The 16,136-nt window shown below is 37.9% G+C and overlaps 1 protein-coding gene across 1 annotated transcript in view; it reads left to right on the top strand.

The window, feature by feature from the left end:
* The first annotated feature begins 696 nt into the window (after positions 1-696).
* LOC148117625 (uncharacterized) overlaps positions 697-16,136 on the top strand; it is a 41,659-nt gene continuing 26,219 nt past the window's right edge. Inside the window, 1 exon segment of the mRNA XM_087902482.1 lies at positions 697-877. Within this exon segment, the coding sequence (XP_087758608.1) occupies positions 797-877 (81 nt within the window). The 5' untranslated portion in view covers positions 697-796.

The raw sequence follows: 16,136 nt of genomic DNA, 5'->3' as shown, positions 1-16,136 counted from the left end.
GAGTAAGATGGGCTGGCTAACAATAGTGCTCATGAAGACATTCCTTCCAGCTTCATTATTCTCTACATATTCACATTTCTATGAACAGTACTTTTTTATTATTATTCATTTTCCTGGAGTTTGCTTCGAATTTCAGTAATAAAACTCTTAAAGAAAGGAGCCATCATCCAGCCTTTTGATGGGGGAAAGACCGATCATCTTGTTTCAGACCTGGCTCCTGCTTTTCTTTTTTCTGTTGTGTGAAATATCTGTGAAAACCTTGTAAAAAGTATCTTCAGTTCATCCAACCTCAGCAAGAAGCATGAACAATCATCTCCTTTTGTGACCTTAAAATTCTCTTTAGCTGTTCATATTCTGGGCATTCTTCCCCCTGTGGAACAGGGAATCCCTGCAACCACCTAGCACAGCACAGTGCACAGTACAAGCCAGCTAGCCACGTTGTGTCCTGGAGGAAAAAGGGAAAGTTTCTAAGGAGTGCAAAATTTTGAAGGTGTCTGCTTTTATAGCCAGGGGCAAGTGCTATTGAAATGCATATTTCGGCCTATCAAGAAAAGATCTTTGACTCAGGTGGATGGAATGACCAGAAACCTCTGTGCTGTCTCTTTAAGTACCCTTCAGCCCTGTGGGAGGTGTTCTTGTCACTCAGGCCGCACTAGCCAATCAGGTACTCCAGGTGACCTGCCAGTCAGAACTAATGCAGGCCTCTTCCGGGCATCCGCTTTCCGTCTCGATATTGCCGATTTTGCTGAGGACCTGGCACTGGTGGTTTCCTTTGTGAAGTTGCTGCTGCTAGGAGATGGTGAACAGCTTTGGCGACCTGAGAAACGACAGCATGGTGAGCTGGGGAATGCTGTCTCCAGATGGGGAGGAGCAGAGGGTGAGTTGAGGGAGACAGGATGTTGTGTTCTTCCGGGATCCGTGTGGGAATCTGCCGCCAGATTCCCTGCCTTGTGAAGTCCCGTGCGGTCCTGTAAATTCCTAGACCAAGGGGCAAGCCTCTGAACAACTTTGCGCTTTGGGCTTAATCGGCTTTGAGAATTGGGAGCAGGGTGCTGTGTGTACAAACATCTTTCTTGTCAACTTCAGTATGCCAAAGACGGAGAAGCCTAGTTTCTCCAGTTTCTTCTTGATATTGATCACTTTGCATTTAACTTTATGTACAATCTCCATTTATTTTTAACTATGCGGACGTTATCAAGGCATCTCACCTGTTGGATAGCACTGCACTTCTAAGCTGCAACGTAGAAGAGTAGAAGTGCTGATATGAAGGATTTGCCAATGCCTTGGAAATAGTTTAGTCTCACAAAGAAGAATTTAGGCTCTAAGTCACCCAAAAGATAAATGTGTTGTAATCAGGACTGTTAGAGATTAGGATGCTAGGGCACACCGTGCAGAAAAGGAGAGGCTGGACTGAGGGTGAAAATTTCCCATTTCTTAAGTAGTTGAGATTATCTATGTGGAATCAGGTAGTCAATTGTAGATGCTCTATCAGTGTCCTGATTGACCATTGTTTGCAGTCTACAGACCAGTGCAAAAAGGAATCTGGGAAAGGGACTGACCTTATCTTTAAACCTAATTGCTATATTTACTGTAGTACATCTATAATAGAAGATCTGGGTAAAATATTGTGGCCCTACTTAACAGAACTTTTCTGCATTAAGACATTGATCTTTCGAGAAAATACATGAGAAATTTTTAATGTGGTCGAATACAAATCCCTAGTCTCTGGAGTACATGACCATAAAATCTGTCTCAAGTTTTCAAAATAGTTTTAGAGTTGACAACTACATCATATTTGCATTCTCCTTGCTTCCTCCAAGCCCTAATATGCCTGGATTGTTTTATAATTCCTGGTCTGTCTTTCTTTAACAACAGTTACAAAGTAACCATAGTTACACAGTGACAGTAGTTACTTTATGAATGTGATCTGTGTCTTTAGGATTAATTAGATTATTACTTCATCAGACATCTTAAAAATATGCTCAGTTAACAGAATGGGGTAATTAAGACACCCAAAGATAGGTTACAGAATGGATTAAATTTTACTTTTTTAATCCTAATGGAAAGGAAACAACTGTGGGGAGACATTGGATAATAAAAAACTCTGCTGAGTCAAATCAACCTCTTTGCTTTAAAGATATGTTGAGCTCAGAATAAAAAAGCAGGATATGTGTTAAATTGGGGAATAAAGATATAGAGACCATCAAAGTTGTTAGGAATATTTTCCTAATGTGAGCTCTCTGCTGATGAAAAATTCCAATCAACTCAAATCAAAACAAGCCAAATTAAAAAATAAGTCCAGGTTTAATGGGAGTTCTGTACTCTCAGGTGGCCCCAAGGGGTCATGAACGCGACCACTGGGAGGAAGGGAAAGAGACCACGTGTTCCTCATTTGGGAGTTCACTTAAATATTCTGTGGAAGTGGTTCTGAGCACTCCACAGGAAGTAGCCAGATTTGAGTCTACATCCTTTTTTCCAAAGAGAGCCTAAATGTTTTTCATATTTACCACTCCAATTTTCTGTCACCCCTATATCCAAAGAGTCTAGAATGTTAAGTTAGGAGCTTAGGCCCCAGCCCTTGCATCTGTTCTAGCCCCCTGACCCAGAGAGTTAGCACTTTGGACCTGGCCAGCTGGGATTTGGGGGATGTAGACTCAAATCTGGCAACTTCCTATGGGCAGAGGGCATCATGGGAAAGGGGAGAGCTAGGAGTCCACATTCAGCAAAAGGTGTGGCTGGAGAGGCATCTCAAGTACTGGCATCCCAGAGATGTCAGGCATCTGTTCCTTGGGGGAGGTGAGAGGCAGGTGTCTAGGAAAAAATTGTTATCACCAAAGATGAGTGTGCCAGAATGAGGAGCAGGTAGGTGATGTAGTGGAGAGCAGGCTGCATCCCTGGCCTGGCTAGCTTATACCCAAAAAAATCACACAGAAATCTGTATTTATTAAATCACTGCCTGGCCCATTAGTTGTAGCCTCTTATTGGCTAACTCTCACATCTTGATTCAACCCATTTCTAATAATCTGTATGTCACCATGAGCTCATGGCTTACCGGGAAAGATTCAGCATGTCTTACCTAGCAGCTTCATGGCAGGTGGCTCTCTCTGACTCTGCTTTCTTCCTCCCAGAATTCTGTTCTGTCTTCCCCACCTACCTGAGTTTGCCCTGTCAACTAGGCCTAGGCAGTCTCTTTAACCAATGAAAGTAGCACAGACAGGAGACCCTCCTACACCAGGTAGGCTTTAATTTGTCAAAACATGGTGGGATGGTCTTCAAGGTTCCTGCTACACCAGAGAGTCTGCAAGACATTCTGAAAGACACAGAGGAAAGTAACTGATAACATTTGCCAGTACAAGCTGGGACAGTCTTTCAAATTTCCTGCTTCACTGACAAGTCTGTCAGATACTCTAGGCCTGTAGGTTAAAGATTTATGGCCCACGGATGCCGAGGAACTTCAAGTGACTGTCCAGGCAGCCAGAATTCTCTGACATCAGGTATTATTACATCCTTCTGGGATCTGTGATGGAGCAGAAGACTGAACAATTAGATTTATAGTTTTCCTTACTTATGATGGAAAGTAAATTAGGTGAAAAAGTTTTGAATTACTAAAATAGGGTAGGTAATAGAGTATTTTCTCTAAACTTGCTAAATACAAAAATAATGAATATTTTAAATATTATTAAATATCTTGATAAGTGGATTGTTGTATGTAGTTTAGTGAAAAAGCCCAAACCTTTTATTTTAGTTTAGACACAATGTGGAATTGTTGTGGAATATTTGTATGACAGGATTTCTTTTTTTTTTTTTTTTGAAAGTAATTTTATTAAATTATAAAGAGTTTCCATTTACGCCCCTCCTCCCAACGCCCTCCCACTCCCCCCTCCCTCTTCTCCTCCCTCTTTGTCCCCAAGGGGAGTCAGGGTCTCCTGCCCTGTGGGAAGTCCAAGTTCTTCCCCCCTCCCTCCAGGTCCAGGAAGGTGAGCATCCAAACAGACTGGATCCCAAAAATCCAGTATATGCAGAGGAAACCAGTCCCAGTGTCATTGTCAATGGCTTCTCAGTAAGACTGCAGGCCAGCCACATTCAGAAAATCCGGCCACATTCAGAGAATCTGGTTGGATTACATTCTCATTCAGTCACGGTCCATCTGGCCTTGGTAAACTCTCATTAGATCCGACCCCTTGTATCAGTGCGTGATAGTATCCCTCGCAGTCCTTCGTCATTTTCTTCCTTCCATTTGGATCTTGGGGGGCTCAGTTCCGTGCTCCAACGCAGGCCTCCATCTGTATCGTCATCCAACGCCAGATGAGGGATCTATGGTGATAAGCAAAATATTCATCAGTATGGTCACGGGCCAAGGCCGGTTCAGGCACCCCCTCCTCTGTCCAGAGAACAATCTGGGGATCTCTCCTTGGACCTGGGATCCCATATATAATCAAGTTTCCTGTAAACTCTAATATGACTCCCTTAGTTGAAATATATTCTTCCCTGATCCCACATTCATCCTTCCTCCCTTCCCCCCATCCCGGTCAACAGAGCTTTCTCCATTCCTCCCCTACTCCCTTCTCTCTAACCCTCTCCCCTTCCAACAACCCTCCCACCGCCCCCATGCACCCAAGGTTACCTGGGACTCTTGACTATTTCCTACCTCCTGGCGGATAGCTAAAAAAATCTTCATCAGGTTCGTCTTCTTATTTAGCTTCTCTAGGATCACGAATAATAGGCTCAAAGACCTTTAACTATGGTTAGAATCCACTTATGAGTGAATACATACCATATTCCTCTTTTTGGGTCTGGCTTACCTCACTCAGTAAAGCGTTTTCTATGTCCATCCATTTGCATGCAAAATTCAAGGTGTCATTATTTTTTACCGCTGAGTAAAACTCTAATGTGTATATGTTCCACACCTTCTTTAACCATTCTTCTATTGAGGGGCACCTAGGCTGTTTCCAGGTTCTGGCTATTACAAATAGTGCTGCTATGAACATAGTTGAACAAATGCTTTTGTAGTATGTTTGGGTATCTCTAGGGTATATTCCCAAGAGAGGAATTGCTGGGTCCTGAGGGAGGTTGACTCCCAGTTTCCTGAGAAACCGCCACACTGATTTCCAAAGTGGCTGCACAAGTTTGCATTCCCACCAACAATGGATGAGTGTTCCCCTCATTCCACTACCCCCCCCCATTTCTCTCTCTCATTAGAAAAGAAACACACATCTAAAAGTTCTGTTTGCAATCTTATACACTGCAGAACCACCTGACCAGGAATAGTGCAACTCTACAGTGGGCTGGTTCCTCCGTCATGAATCATTAATCAAGAAAATCCCCAATCACTGAATGTTTTCCTTTACAAATAGAGTTGAATAAAATTTTGCTTTGTTCTTTGTGAACATCTCATAAGAATGCTCCAGCTAGCCTAAAACACACACTGTATAGCTTAATAAATAAATATGTTGGATATTTTAAAACAACTTCCAGGAAACATTCTATTCTATACAATTAGCTCATTTTTCCAGAGCATAATAGTTTTCTATACAAGATGGCATATCCAAAATAGTTGTCTTTATATTTTCTTAAATTTCAATAAACTGGAAGTGGGAGAAATTTCACACTGCTTACATTTTCTCCATTCCTCATTACTTCATTCTATGAAATTAGAATCAATTTTTCTTGAACAGTTTGTAATTTAGAAACATTTTAACTAGTTTCTCTGTAATTATGGTATTTGGACATTTTGTTTTAGTGCTAAGACTCCAACTGTCAAAGGTGAAATAATGCCTATTAAAGTAAACTTTACAGCTACCAGTAAACCAGGTATTTTTTTTACTTTTAGTTTTTCGAGACAGGATTTCTCTCTGTCTTAGGAACCTGTACTAAACTCACTCTATAGACCAGGCCAGCCTTGAACTCATAGAAATCCACCTGATTCTGCCTCCTGAGCACTGGGATTAATGCCATTTGCCACCACCACCTGCCAGTTACTTTTTAAGAATGTTTTTCTAAAATAGTTAGAAACAGTTAATTTGAGGCAAAGGAACTGGTGGCACAGATCATGCTTTCTTTGATCCATAAACCAGTTCCAAGATCACGACATGCTGACATTTTTTCTTAGGCTTGTTTCTTGCTAGATCTTATAACTTCCCTGTTTCTCTTTATCTACATTTTGCCTCCTTCCTTTCTGTATGTCCTATATTTGTTTCTGCTTCTGATATCTGGCTGGTTGGCTGCTGCCTAACTTTAGGTCCTGGGCTTGTCCCTCTCATTCTCGTCCATTCTAGCCTTGTTCTCTCTAGATTCCTCCTCCAATTTTTCCCTTCTACCAGCCAGTCCTGCCTTCTGTTAGCTATTTACTGTTCAGCTTTTGGACCAATCAAGTGCCTTAGGCAGACAAGACAAAACAACAATACCTCTTTACACAATGAAGCAAATGCAACACAACTTCACATAGCTAAAATAATATTCCATGGCATAAACAAATGTAACACATGCTGACATTGTGAAAGTATCCTTCCACAACAGGGACAGGGGCATGAAGTGATTGGAGAGAGGAAGGGGAAAGAAGTTGTCCTTTGTTTATGTTTTAAATATTAAACACGGAGAATAGAGCTAAATAGAGAATTCTCAGAAAGTGAAATACAAATGGCTGACAAACATTTAAGTCTTTAACGCACTTATTAAGTATTGGGGAAATGCAAACCAATTACTATTTCTCTCTGATTTGATTTCATTAATGTCAATATACCTATTTTTTTAAAAAGAATGACAAATCCTGGAAACAATGTGCCGAAAGTTGAACTCCATTTCAGTGCTTAAGGAAATGCAAGCTGTTTTAACCATTTTTAAACTCAATCTGGAGGTTCCTTGAAAGGCCACCTCTAAAGATACTATGTACCCAGCAGTACCACCACTGGCATAAACATCCAGAAGTCTATATCATGTATGGTAAATCTGCTAATTTATGGTCATTGTAATTATATGTACAATAGCCAGGACACAGAAAGCACCCTAGATTTGAATCAACTGTTTAATGAATAATAAAAATTGTTATAGTCATATATGGTAACATTGAAACATTGAGAAAAATTAAACTACAAAGTTCACTGCCTGATATTTTGTTTGTATTCTGATAAATAAAGCTTACGTGAAGATCAGAGGATAATTTCCTATTTCTCCACTGGCTTTAGCGAAAGCTTGTGGAATCTGTGTGTTTATAAACAATTGAATATTGAACATGTGTATTTACATTAATAATACAGATAGTGTGCATTTGTTCTTTCATTCCCCTAATGATAGGATATTCTCTGGCACCCTATAGACATTGCTCTTACTGAACTAGTTCACTCTTAATAATTCCTGCTCACTGTCTTAGGTAAAATGACTCTTCTGAATCTTACCCTCTAGGACTTCAATCTACCCACTAAAGTTTCAATATTCATGTTGCCCTCTAGCAACAAAAATCTGTCATATTAATGAACTCCTAGATATCTGTCTCCACTTCTAACTATTCCTAATGTTTAATTTTTCTTTCTTTCTTCTTCTACTTCTTTTTTTCAAAATAATGTTTTCTAATTTCATCCATTTTCCTGCAAAATTCAAGCTGTTGTTATTTCTTTCTGTTGTGTAGTACTCCATTGCTTAAATGTACCACAGTTTTTTTTTTTTTTGTCCATTTTACCGAGGAGCATTTAGGTTGTTTCCAGGTTCTGGTTATCACAAACAAAGCTGCTATGAACATAGTTGAGCACAAGTCTTTGTGGCACAATTGAGCATCTTTTGGATATATACCTAAAAGTGCTATTATTGAGTCTTGAGAAAGGTTGTTTCCAAATCTTTTGAAAAATTGCCACCCTGACATCCAAAGGCGATGTACCAGCTTGCATTCCCACCAGCAATGCAAAAGTGTTCCCTTTTCCCATAATGACTCCAGCATAATTTGTCATCAGTGTTTTTGATCTTGGCCATTTTTACATGTGTAAGATGGAATCTCAGTTGTTTTGATTTGCATTTCTCTGATGACTAGGGATGTTGTACATTTCTTTAAGTGTCTTTCAGCCATTTTAGATTCCTCTATGGAGAATTCTCTGTTTAGGTCTGTACTCCACTTTTTTATTAGACTATGTGGTCTTTTGGTGTCCAATTTCTTGAGTTCTTTGTATATTTTAGAGATCAAACCTCTGTCTGATGTGGGGTTAGTGAAGATCTTTTTCCATTCTGTATGCTGTCCTTTTGTGTTGTTGACCATGTCCTTTGCTTTACAGAAGCTTTTCTGTTTTAAAAGGTCTCATTTATTAATTGTTTTCCTCAGTATCTGTACTGCTGGGTTTCTATTTTGGAAGTGGTTCCTCGTGCCAATGCATTCAATCATACTTCCCGCTTTCTCTTCTATAGGATTCAGTGTCACTGACTTTATGTTGTGTTCTTTGATCCATTTGGATTGATACTTTTTATTTTTTAAATGAATATTTTTTTTATTTTATTTTGTTTCAAATGACAGATCTGCTCAAGGTAATTTTACTCAGTTTATTTTTAAAAGGATAGGGCTATTTAAAAGACTATACATACAAAAATTTTTATTATAAGGTCAAACTTTTCTATACTGAATTACAAAACTTATAAAATTATTTATTGGAGTTTCTGTCAGTTGTGGTGACATCTAAAGAACATGGCCTAGATAGTATTTTGCTGTTTAGGATGCTAGCACTAAATGAGCAAATCCACTAAATGAGTACATTTAGTAAATTTTAGTGAGACTCTAATTCTATAAATACTGAAATAATCAGCACATATGCATTCAGCTAATAAAACAAAGAACATGTTTTTGAAAATGTATTTAAGATATATTCAAAAGAATTTATGTCAGGTGAATAAAACATGAAATTTTTCTCAAATGGTATAACAAATGTTAGATCCAAAACAAAACAGTAAGTTAGCAGACTTCTACAGAAATGAACAGACTATTCTGCAATCCTAACAGAGCAAACCTTCGCCACAGTGAAAGTCAGATAATATCAGATCCTGCTAACAGCCTGCTTTCTGGTTGCCCTGAGTTGTGGCTCCCACCAAGGATATTGTAGTTTAGAGAGACTCCACTGGGCTTACTCTCATACCTGGTTGTTATTGTAACCACATGTAAAAATAGTACAAATCATGAAGCAAGAATAAATGTTCTTGAACGTTAAGTTTATTATAAGGAAATGCTCAGGAAAGGAAAATAGCTTCAAGAATTATGTCAGTGAGAAAAAAAACTATCTTTAAAATCTCAAAGAAGAGTATATTCATTTGCTTTTAATTTTCTGAAGTTTTGGACCTAAAAGTTTAAAATTCTAGACACTAATGTCTGATTTACCTAAGAAAGTAAGTGGGATGCCCAAGGTCTCAGGACTCTACCCAGCACTCAGTAAGTGGCAGCCATCAGAGCCTTGACAACAGTCTAGTAATACATAGGACTTCAACCTTACACCCAGGACCATGAAACAAAAATTAGCAACTATTATTTATAAAGATAGCTTTGAGGAAAGAAAAATGGTAGAAATGGCTACTGTGCCAACAAGTAAGTTCAATTCCTAACACCACCAAAAAAAAAATTAAATAAAATAAAGATGAGAACTTAAAAAAGAGTAGAAACATATATAATATATATAGAATATAATATATAGAACATAGAGTGTATATATATAGTGTACTACAATCGACCTTGAATTTTTTCCAATAGATCAAAATCATACTAATGTATTTATCTCAATATTATATCCACCTTTTTTCTCTAGTAGAGAGACATTGGCTCTGACCATTAATCCTTTATAATCAACCCCATTTAAATGGAAATAAACATCTATAAATTATCATTTTAGAGATTATCATTTGAGCATTATTTTCTTCAAATTGCTTTCTCTTGTTTTTTGGGCAAAGTATTTTTAGGGTTCATAGAGACCTTTCCGGGGATCATGTTTCATCAAATCACATTAGCCTTAAATTAATCTATAGCTTTTCATCATCTGTGGAAACAAAAGCAGAACATATTTTCCAAGTTACATATCATTAGACTCAAATTTTGAAGTCAAGATACTTTTAAATATATGTGTTGGTTTAGCTTAGGAGCCCATACAATAAAATGTCTTTCTGTAGTTAGCTCATGCACAGTTTACAAATTCATAGAAAACACAATAATATACATAACCCAGACTTCTGCCTTTATTTTGCTGTTTTTTTACTCTATTTTTTACATTTATTTTCTTTATTTTGGGTTTTTTGAGAAAGAGTTTCTCTGTGTATCTTTGGTTGTCCTGGAGCTAACTCTGTAGCCCAGACTGTCACTGAACTCACAGAGATCCTCCTGCCTCTGACTCCCAACTACTGGGATGAAAGGCATGTACCACCACACCTGACTAATCTATTTATTTTAAAGGAATTTTTTTCCCTTTTTCTCTTTTCTCCCAAGCCTGAATGTATTTTTTAAAAACTTTTTAACTGTTTGGACCATATGTATTTCCTTCTGAATCTGGCTTTACCATAGATCTTTGTCTTTTTGGGGGTATATTAAGTATTTTTTCTTTTGTGCATTTCTTTACTTTACTTTAAATTTGTTTTTCACATTTTACATACCAATACCAGTTCCTACTCCCTCCTCTCATCCAGTTCCCTTCACCTCTGCTCCACACATTTCACCCACTCCTCAAAGAAAGTAAAGATTCCCATGGGGGGAGTCAATAAGGTCTACCATATTGTTTGAAGAAGGACCAAGGCCCTCCCTTCTATATCCAGGCAAAGCAATGTATCCATCCAAAGAGAATGGGTTCCAAAAATCCACTACAAGCAGTAGGAACTAATCCTGGTCCCACAGTCAGTGGCCCTGCAGTTTGTTCCAGTTGTATAACTGTCATCCACATTCAGACAGTCGAGTTTGATCCTATGCTGGTTCCTTCCCCATCAGTCTGAAGTTGGTGGTCTCCAATTATGTCAGGTAAACTGTTTCAGTGGGTATCCCCATCATAGTCTTGACCTCGTTGCCCATATTCTGACTTTTACCACTCCTTTTTTAAAGGAATGTAAAACTATTTATTGACCACTCTTCATTATTTACAATAAAATAAATATACAGCTGGATGACATTCGGATACTACAAAGTTACTTTTCTGGCTCATTGAACCAGAACCCAAATACTGAAAAGATTGATCCTATCAATAAGGAATGAGACAGGGTAAAGAAAAAGCATGTAAGTCATTAGTTTATATTACCAAATTTTGTTCATTTATGTCAGTAGGTCATCTCTAGCCATGATTCTATTTCCACAGCAAACAGATATTCCACACATCATAACCTTTTAGTAGATTTCAACTTTCTACAAAGGAATGGTTCACCAGAGGAACCTTATATGCCCAGTTGTCTTTTTGCTTAGTTTTCAGAGACAGGGATTCTCTGTATATCTCTGGTTATATAATTTTAGCTTCTTTTCAAAAATCAGGTTTTTATAGGTATGTAGATTCATATCTGAGTCTTTGTTTCGATTTCATTTGTCAACATGTCTGTTTTTATGCCAATACCAATCGCCTTTCATTACTATAGCTCTATAAGCTGAGGTGGTGATACTTCCAGAAGTTCTACTACTGTACAGCATTATTGGCTTTCCTTGGTGTCTTGTTTTCCCCTATGAATTTGAGTAGTGTGCTTTCAAGGTCTGTGAAGAATCATGTTGGGATGTTGAAGATGATTGCGTTAAATCTATAGATTATTTTTGGTAGGGTTGCCTTTGTTATTATGTTGATCTTACCTATCTAAGAACAACATTCCATTTTCTGGTATTTTCTTCAATTTCTTTCATTAAAGACAAAGTTTTGGTCTAACACATCATTTTCTTCTTTAGTTAGTGTTACCTGAAGATATTTTATATTATTTGTGCCTATTTGAATAGTGATGCTACTCTGATTTCTTTCTCATGTTCTTTATCATTTGTATATAGAACGATTACTGATTTTTTTTAGTTGATCTTGTATCCTGACACATTACTGAAGGGATTTATTAGCTGTAGGAGTTCCCTGAAAGAGTTTTTTAGGTCACGTATGTATAACATCATGTCATCTGCAAATAGCAAGCAAAAGTTTGACTTCTTTCTTACTAATTTGGATCCTCTTGGTCTTTTTTTGTTGTCATTTACTCAAACTGGAACTTCAAGAACTATGTTTTATAGGTATGTTGAGAGAGAACAGCCTTGTTTTGTTCCTCATTTTAGTGATTCTCTCCATTTAATTTGATGTGTACTGTTGACTTTTGTTTATTTCTTTTATTATGTTAAGATACCCTCCTTGTATCCCTGATCATTCCAAGACCTTTTTCATGAAGGGGTATTAGATTTTGTCAACTACTTTTTCAGCATCTAATGAGATGATCGTATTTTTTTTTTATTTATTTATATGGTGGATTACATTGACAGACTTTCACGTGTTAAACCATCCTGCATCTCTGGGATGAAGCTGACTTCACCATGGTGAATAATTTTTTGGATGTGTCTTAGATTTGGTTTGCAAGTATTTTACTGAGTATTTTTGCACCAATGATCATGAGGGAGATTGGTCTGTAATTTTCTTTCTTGATTGAGTCTCTTTGTGGTTTTATTATTAGGGTAACTGTAACTTCATAAAAAGAGTTTGGAAATCTTCTTTCTCATTGTATTTTCTGTAAAAAAAAATTGAATAATATAGGTGTTAACTCTTTTTTGAAGTTCTGCTAGATTTCTTCACTGAAACCATTCAGCCCTGGATTTTTTTTTTTTTGAGGGGGGCTTTTGATGTCTGCTCTAATTCTTTGCAGGTTATAGGTTTATCTAAATTGTTTTCCTGGTCCTGATTTAATTTTGTTATGTGGTACCTATCCAGACAATTGTTCATTTACTTTACATTTTCCAATTTTTTGGAATACAGGTTTTGAGGTATAACATAAAGATTCTCTGGATTTCCTCAGAGTCTTAGGTTATGTCCACTGCTGTGGGACAATGGTCTGTACCCTGTCACCTCTATTTTAAATGAATGCTGAATGTCCAGCAGCCAGGCAGGAGATATAGCCAGGGCAATGAGAATTCTGGAAGAAGTTGGCAGTCATTACCCAAGACAGAGAGGACACCAGACCCAGAGCAAGCAAGATGTGACTGCCTTGCGGAAAATTGTATCAAGCCACATGACTAACACAGACAAGCATTGTGGGCTAATGCATGTTATAAGAGTTAATAAGAAGCCTTAGATACTAGGCCAATCAATTTATATTTAAAGTATATCATTTTGTGATTTCTTTGGGACTTAAAGACTGCAGGAATCAGGAAAGACAGAAACCTTGGCAAACAATCTACCTTTTCATTTATGATTTTGTTAATTTAGATGTTCTCTCTCTCTGCTTTTTGGTTAACTTGGATAAGGGTATGTCTATCTTCTTTATTTTTTCAAAGGACCATTCTTTGTTACATTGAGTCTTTGTATTGTTTTCCTTGTTTATATGTTATTGATTTCAGCCCTAAATTTGATTATTTCTTTTCATCTACTCATCTTGAGTGAGACTGCTGCTTTTTATCTGGAGCTTTCAGGTGTTCTCTTAAGTTACTAGTGTGAGATTTCTCCATGTTGTTTATGTAGGCACTTAGTGCTATGGATTATCTTCACAGCACTGCTTTCATAGTGTCCCAAAGGTTTGGGAATGTTGTGCTTTGTTATTGTTGAATTACAGAAAGTGTTCAATTCCTTCCTTCTTTCTTTCCTCCCTCCTTCCCTCCCTCCCCCCTCTCTCTCTCTTTCTTTCTTTCTTTCTTTCTTTCTTTCTTTCTTTCTTTCTTTCTTTCTTCTTTGACCCACTGTGATACAACTGAGCACTGTTCACTTTCCAAGAGTTTGTAAACTTTCTGTGATTGGTGTTATTGAAGTCTAACTTTAAAACATGGTGATTTGATAAGACTTGGGGTGATTCCAATTTTTGTGTCTGTTGAAATTTGCTTTGTTACCACATATGGAGTCAATTTTGGAAAAGGTCCTAGAGGTGCTGAAAACAACCTTCTGCTTTTGGGTGGAATATTCTGTAGATGTGTGTTAAGTCCATTTGAGTCATAACATCTGTAGCTGTCTTAATTCTCTGTTAAGTTTCAGTCTGTTTGACTTGGAAAAAGTGGGGTGTTTAAGTGTCCTACTATTAATGTGTAGAGTTTGATTTATGATTTAAGCTTTAGCAATGTTTCTTTTACATATCTGGGTGCTTTTATATTAGGGGCATAGATGTTCAGGATTGAGACTTCATCTTGATGGATTTTTCCTGTGATGAGTATGAAGTGTACTTCCCCATCTATTCTGATTGATTTTAGTTTGCAGTCAATTTTGTTAGATATTAGGATAGCTACACCTGCTTGTTTCTCAGGTTCATTTTATTGACCATTCTATGGTCAAGTGGATGGACAAATAATCAGAACAAAAGTCTACTCAGAATTTGTACTTTTTATTCAGGGTGAGTTTGAGTGTGTCCATCTGTAACATGAGGGGCCCTGCTTATTAGGGTTTCTGTCCTGCCCAGTTCCCCACAGTTGGCATGCCCCAAATAAAATCAATCACACAGGAGATCTCTATAAGTTATAATGCTGATTGACCCATTAGGTCAGGCTACTTATTAGCTAACACTCACATCTTGATTAACCCATTTTTCTGATCTATTTTAGCCATAGGCTCAGGACCTTTTTCAGCAAGACAGCTCACATCTTGTTGCTCCAGTGATCTGGGCAGGAGTGAGGGAGGGAGCTTCCTCCTCCCTAGTCTTCTCCTATTTTCTTTGCCCCGCCTCTACTTCCTGTCTGGTTGACCTGTCTCTACTTCCTGCCTGGTCAATCAGCGTTTTATTAAAATACATGATTGACAGAATACAGACAATTACCCGCACCATTTCCCTCTTTTTTTTTAAACAAAGAAAAATATCCATAGTCCATTTTTGGGGTAATGTGGGCATAGTATTTCAGGCTACTTCCTGCTGGTTTATGGGTGCTTATAATCTCATGGGGACCTAAAGAAAATCATGAGTGTGATTGTGTGCATGTGAGAATGCTGATGTATGTGCACTGCAAGTATTACAGCTCCAGAGGTAAAGGGCTCCTGACTTGTCAGAAAGTCAGGCTATACTTCATAGTGTTACAACTCTGGGGGAAGTATCCTAACTTTTTGGGAAGTTCAGATATACATACAAGTGTTATAGCTATGGAGATAAAGGTATCCAAACTTCTCAGGAAGTCAGGCTATACCTACAATTCTGAAGGTATAACCTGGTTACCAACAGTCATGAGAAAAGAAGGTATCCTTACTTAATGAGATGAAAGGCCATATCTGAATCTGGGGTCTGGTATGGGATGGTCACCCACAATATAAGGAAACCATGCTCTTCTCTGAGAGAGAGCCATTAGAGCTGATTTCCTCTCTGCTTCTAAGTGAGATTTACTGCAGAAATATCCTTTTAATCTCAACTACTGCAAAAGTTGTTATTACTTCTGCGTCACTCTGCTAAGGAGAAACCATGCAGAAATGGACCAATCTGCTGTTTATGAAAAGAAGTTATTACTTTGTTTGGCCATGCTACCCTGTTGGATCTTCCAAGAATAAACTCTGATCTGTGTCACCAAATGATCGTGACCCAAAATTCTTTCAAAATTTATTACTGATGGAGGAATCCAGGAAATTGGCTGACTCAGCAAATGTGGAAAAAGACAGTTCCCAACTGAACACAAACAGGGGATTTTCTAGGGCTTCTTAGGAATGGAGTTTTCCAGGGAGAAGACTTTCAGGGAGGGTATTAGTCAGATTTCAATCCCCTTGAGCTTAGATAACCTCAGATTGGTTAGATTTCATAATTGGGAATTAGTTGGTTTTATGTTCAACTATTGGTTGATTTTCCTGCAAAGGGATTGTTTAGTTTTATGTTCAGTTGGCCAGAGGCCAATTTGGTTCTGGTTCCAGGGCCAAAGTGTATTCTTTGGCTCTGGTTTTATGTCAGGCTGTGTTCCTTTTGTTCTGCTTTCAGGGTTAGGGTGTGTTTCTTTCACTAAATCAGTGCTCTACCCTCGTCTTCTACCTTCTCTCATGAACTACGTGCTACCAATTTATTCAGAAATCTTGTCTTTTTCTACATACCAC

Source organism: Myodes glareolus, chromosome 27 (genome assembly GCF_982192425.1).
Source record: "Myodes glareolus chromosome 27, mMyoGla1.1, whole genome shotgun sequence".
Taxonomy (NCBI): Eukaryota; Metazoa; Chordata; class Mammalia; order Rodentia; family Cricetidae; genus Myodes; species Myodes glareolus.
The sequence above is the reverse complement of the archived record's forward strand: the minus strand, read 5'-3'. Positions and strand labels throughout refer to the sequence as shown.